The 5,080-nt window shown below is 43.1% G+C and overlaps 1 protein-coding gene across 1 annotated transcript in view; it reads left to right on the top strand.

Moving 5' to 3' along the window:
• Nucleotides 1-225: 225 nt before the first annotated feature.
• The window catches only part of SPP2 (secreted phosphoprotein 2, 24kDa), a 27,194-nt gene continuing 22,339 nt past the window's right edge, over nt 226-5,080 (top strand). The window contains exons 1-2 of the mRNA XM_011980278.1: nt 226-387; nt 487-611. Coding sequence (XP_011835668.1) covers nt 315-387; nt 487-611 — 198 coding nt within the window. The 5' untranslated portion in view covers nt 226-314. The remainder of the gene's footprint in view (nt 388-486; nt 612-5,080) is intronic.

Here is a 5,080-nt window from a genome sequence, read left to right on the forward strand (position 1 = left end):
AAAAGAATGAAATTAAAATAGAGCAAAATAAACAGCACACGTGGAATCCTGAGCCTCTTGATGCCTTTTGCCTTGGGCTAAAGTTCCCTGGTGAGTTGCAAACTTCAAAAGTGTCCTCAAACTGGAACATTTCCATAGGAAAAGTCAGCAGAAAATATTGACCCCAGGATCAATTGCTTCTGTTTAAGTTACAGATTGCTGCAGTCAAAATCAGCAGCCAGTGTTTGATAAAGACAGCTCCTCTTAGAAAGAACTATCATCTCCAAACACGTAGAGAGACACTCTCTCTTTCTATTACAATCATTATTTCCAGAATGGAGAAGATGATGATGATGATGAAGATACTGATTATGTTTGCTCTTGGAACGAACTACTGGTCTTGCTCAGGTAAGGTATTCACCAACCTGGCCACCTGCTCTGGATGATGCAGAGCCACGCTGGTGCCTGTGTCTTGTCTCACTGTGCCCCATGTGCTTGCATGTCCAGGTTTCCCAGTGTATGACTACGATCCATCCTCCTTGAGGGACGCCCTCAGTGCCTCTGTGGCAAAAGTGAATTCCCAGTCACTGAGTTCGTATCTGTTTCGGGCATTCAGAAGCTCATTAAAAAGAGTAAGTGCGCAATGAAGTCCTCTCTACTCCTCCTTCCAGTGCTGTCTGCCTTTTGTCAGTTCATTGGATATACTTTTAAGAAATTTTCTCCAGTTTAAAAATGATAGTAGCTAGTCATGTCTTTCATACTGTCTCTTTTCTTTGCCAGAGAAAGGATTTAATTACAATTTTTGTCATGAGGCTCTCCAAGCCACTTTTGATGACTGATTCTTCTGCTGTATTCTCCTCTCTAACCTTGTCTTCTGGTTTCCTGCATCTTACTTTTGTACTTGAAGTCCTCGTGGTTCTTTCTGAGGTGTTTTATTAAGAACTTCTCATTTATTGGAAATGAGCCTCCTTTCAAATTCAGCAGCTCTGCTCCTGATACTTACTGGAAATAATCTGGCTTTTGAGCCAAAGAAATCCACCTTTCCTTGTCAATTTGGTAATAGTCTGTTTCCTCTTAGCCTTGGGAGCTAGAGAGAGGGTAATCACTTGGGCTTCCAGTGACTAAGTCTGTGATATGCAAGGAAAGAAATGTAAAAATATCCTTCAAAGGAAATGAGAAACATGAGCAGCAAGTCATCTCCTGTCTTCCTGTTCCCCAGGTAATTTCACGGTCTTATTATCATCTTCATGGGGCTCATTTGGAGGTAGGAATGAATGTATTTTCAAGCAAATTTAGGTTAAGGTGGGAGGTAGAGAGGTTCTATAAAGTTGCACGTCTTAGGAATGAAGGCTCTGTGCAGCCAGGCAGCATGGGAATGAGAATGAAAACACGGCCGAAGGTCCAGGCTGCAGAGACCAGATGGGTGTTGATTTCTCTCTGTCTGCCTGCTGACTTCCCCCATCCCTCCTGGACTGACTCTTAGCTTGTTCCCTCTGCTACTCTGTAGAGCACATGGCTCATGGTTTCCTAGTTTTAGTCTCCAAATACAACATATTCAGCTTGATCTTCTTCAGAGCCTGGCTCCCAGTTTCTCTTTTCCAAATTTCAAGGAAATGAATCAAATGGACCCAGTTTTCTTTTTTAGTTTGGTTATAGTTCATGAAGACTATGGGCTGTGTTTTTTTTAGGTGCCATTCCAGAATCATGGCCAGAGTGGGGGTCACTTGCAATATCCAGAGATGTTGTGTGAAGGCACTGGTCAGCTGCCACACCAAAGGTTGAGCTGCTCCTGGATCAGAGTACAGAACCCTCTTCCTTGCTTATATTGTCTTTCAAATGCCAGTTTCCATGGGCACTTAATGAAATCCACTTGTGGTGATGTGGAATCGGGATCTTGTTGCCAACCTTGCAGATGAACAGTTTAAATTTACTTTTGATTTAGCTATTGCTCACTACAGAAGAAAGTTAGCAGTGTATTAGATGAATAAGAGCATGAAGACAGGTCGCAAGAGAACCAATTACTGACACCATGGAAATCTGGCCTGTGGGGATGAGCTATTGTGAGGTACAACCACCAGGGCGTGTTCTGGCTCATGCACCATCTTGGTATGGTCACCCAGACTTGAGCCCAGACACACATGCACCTAAAAATAGACACACTTATATGTGATGTGTGTGACTCTTGATGAGCACGTGAAAAATGTTGCCTCTCCACCTCAAGTACACTGCTCCTTTACCTGGAGGTCTGCCTATTCTTGCCTCTCCCTACCCTTTTCTGATTATTCAAATTCATTGATCAAGCTACAGTCAGCATGCCCTCTTGTTGAGAACTCTATTTCTTCCCCCACTGGAAGGGAGATTCTCTTCCTTTCATCTTTCCTGGTGATATTTTTCCTATTGGGAGTGTTTCATATTTTCATTTATGTTGTGTGTATTAACCACGTCTTTTATAAACACCCTATAGATGGCTCCAAATATACCAATTCTCTCTACCCTAGTAGACACGAGAGATACACTAAGAGGCAAAGCCCTCAGGAAAGAGCTGAGTGAATAGATCACTAGCACTAGGGTTACAAACAATTCACAAAAGAGGAAATACAAAAGACTAAGAAAGATTTGGAAAAGTATTCAACCTCTCTAATAGAAGAAAGGTGCAGAATTAAAATCGCAATGTGAAAAAGAAGAATAACAAGGTAAAAGAATACCAGGGTGAAAAAAAATCACAACTACTGCTTAAGAGTTTGTAATTTTGTAAAATTGTATTTGAAAAGCAAGTTGGAAATATGTGTTAAACGTATTTACTAGCATGTTAAACGTTAAAACTAGTAAATATTTAAAACTTTCAATTGCATAGTTTCACTTCTAAGAATATGTTCAAAGCAAGTAAGTGGTTTAGTCATGAATATTTGAGGATACAGTTCAATGGTTGTAGGGAGAAGGGTTGGGCCCTTCTGCTTTGCCCCCAGGTTTGCTTACCAAGCCCACTGATTCTCTACTCAGACTACACATCATCATCGCGTGGGATGATGTTTAAATATTTAAATATTTCTGATGTCCAGGAGGGATGGTTGACTCCTTAAACCCCAGTCTCTGAGGGCAGGGCTCATATTCTTCAATGTTCTCCTGCTCATTCTAATGTGTGGTCTGAGTGAAGAACAACTGGGTATTAACAACAAACCTGGATCAAATATTCTTGTAATTGATTTCAAGTTACTCACCTCCTGGACTCCAAATCTGAAAAACGATGAGAAAAGATAAAACCACATGACTTTAGCATTGATCGTTTTCTTGCTCCAACCTTGACAACAGGCTCACTTGGACTGTTCCCTCAGTGGACACAAGCAGAGAAAGGAAAGGTGGTGGGCACTGGCCCTGTGCTGGGCAGGGGGAAGCAAAGAGGACAAGTCAGGCTGTGGTTTCATAGGGAGCAGTTTCTACCGGGGAAGGAGAGGGAAGGGAGATGGGGAGGGAGAGGAAGGGGAAGAAAGGGGAAGAGGAAGAGGACACAGTTAAATAAACCAAATTCATTTCCAATAGTGGAGAGTACCATAGAGGAGGGTAAGCAGGTTAACATGACAGGCCTGGTCTGGGGCAGCAGTCAGATGGGGCAAAAGTGTCCTCTGAGGTTGCATATTTGAGCTAAGACTCACTCCAGTGACAGGAAGTTCCCACCATGGAAAGACCTTTTGAGGAAATATTGGGTGAGCTGGCAGAGTCAGTGGGAGGGCCCTGAAGGACAAAAGGCCTTGAGAGGGAGGCTGGCTAGAGCCAAGTGAGCCTGGAAGAGAAAGGTGGGAGTGGAGAGAGGTCAGAGAGGTGCGCATGAGTGGCACATGCCTAGGTCATGATTTTGAGGAGATTGGGGTCTGTTTTAAGGGCAATGGGTAACCCCTGGGGACATCTGCATTTGCAAACCATCTCTGCTTAGCTTGGGCCACAGTAACAAAGTACCATAAACACATAACAAACCGTGGACTAGGTGATGCATAAACAGCACCAACTTATTTCTCAGAGTTCAGAAGGCTGAGATCCAGGATAAGGGTGCCAGCACGGTCCGATTCTGGTGAGGGCCCTCTTCTGGGCTGCAGACTGCTGATTTCCTGTTGTATTCTCACATTGCAGAAAGAGAGCTAGCTAACTCTCCAGCCTCTTCTTATAAGGATGCTAATCCCACTTACAAGAGCTCTATCTTGAAGACCTAATAACCTCCCAAAGGCCCAACCTCCAAATACCACATCAGGGATTAGAGTTTCAATATACGGATTGGGGCAGGGTACAAACAGTCCATTACAATCTCTCTAGCTGCCTGTGGAGTGGGGGGTGGGGGAGAAACTGAGCATGGTGAGATGCTGGTGTGAGGTCTCAAGTCAGGGGAGGGAGGATGAGGGGAGCAGATAAATTTGTGGTATGTTTGGAGGCAAAGCCATGGAGGTTTGGGATCCTTGAGGTCTCCATGCCCTTTTTTGTGTGTCCATTTTACGTTTCAACCTCTTTGCATTTTTTGGTTTTTGACTTTCTAAATTATTCTCAGCTAGTCATTTCTGATCTTTACTTTTTGTGCATTAATAAAGGATTCATTTGAAAAACCTAAGTGACCAGTGATGCCCTATTAGTGAGGGTTCTCCAGAGAAACAGAACCAATATGACATGTATACATATATAAATGCATGCATATGAATATATGGCGGGGGGTGGGGGAGAGAGAGACAGAGAGAGAGAGAGAGAGAGAGAGAGATTTATTATAAGGAATTGCCTCATACAATTTCAAAGGCTGGCAAGTCCAAAAGGAAAAAACAAAATCTCATGAGGTAGGCCAGCAGGCTGGAGATTCAGGGACAACTTATAGTTTGAATCCAAAGGCAGTCTGCTGGCAGAGCTCCTTTCTGATGGGAAGATTTCTGACCTTATTCTATTAAGGCCTTCAACTGATTGGATAAGGCCCACCCACATAATGGAAGGTCATCTGCTTTACTCAAAGTCCACTGACGTAAATATTAATCCCATTCAAAGAATAGCTTCACAGAAACATTCAGAATAATATTGACCAAATATCTGGGCACCATGGTTCAGTCAAGTTGACACTATAAAATTAACCGTTACA

This window comes from Mandrillus leucophaeus, unplaced genomic scaffold, assembly GCF_000951045.1.
Source record: "Mandrillus leucophaeus isolate KB7577 unplaced genomic scaffold, Mleu.le_1.0 Scaffold21, whole genome shotgun sequence".
Classification (NCBI taxonomy): Eukaryota; Metazoa; Chordata; class Mammalia; order Primates; family Cercopithecidae; genus Mandrillus; species Mandrillus leucophaeus.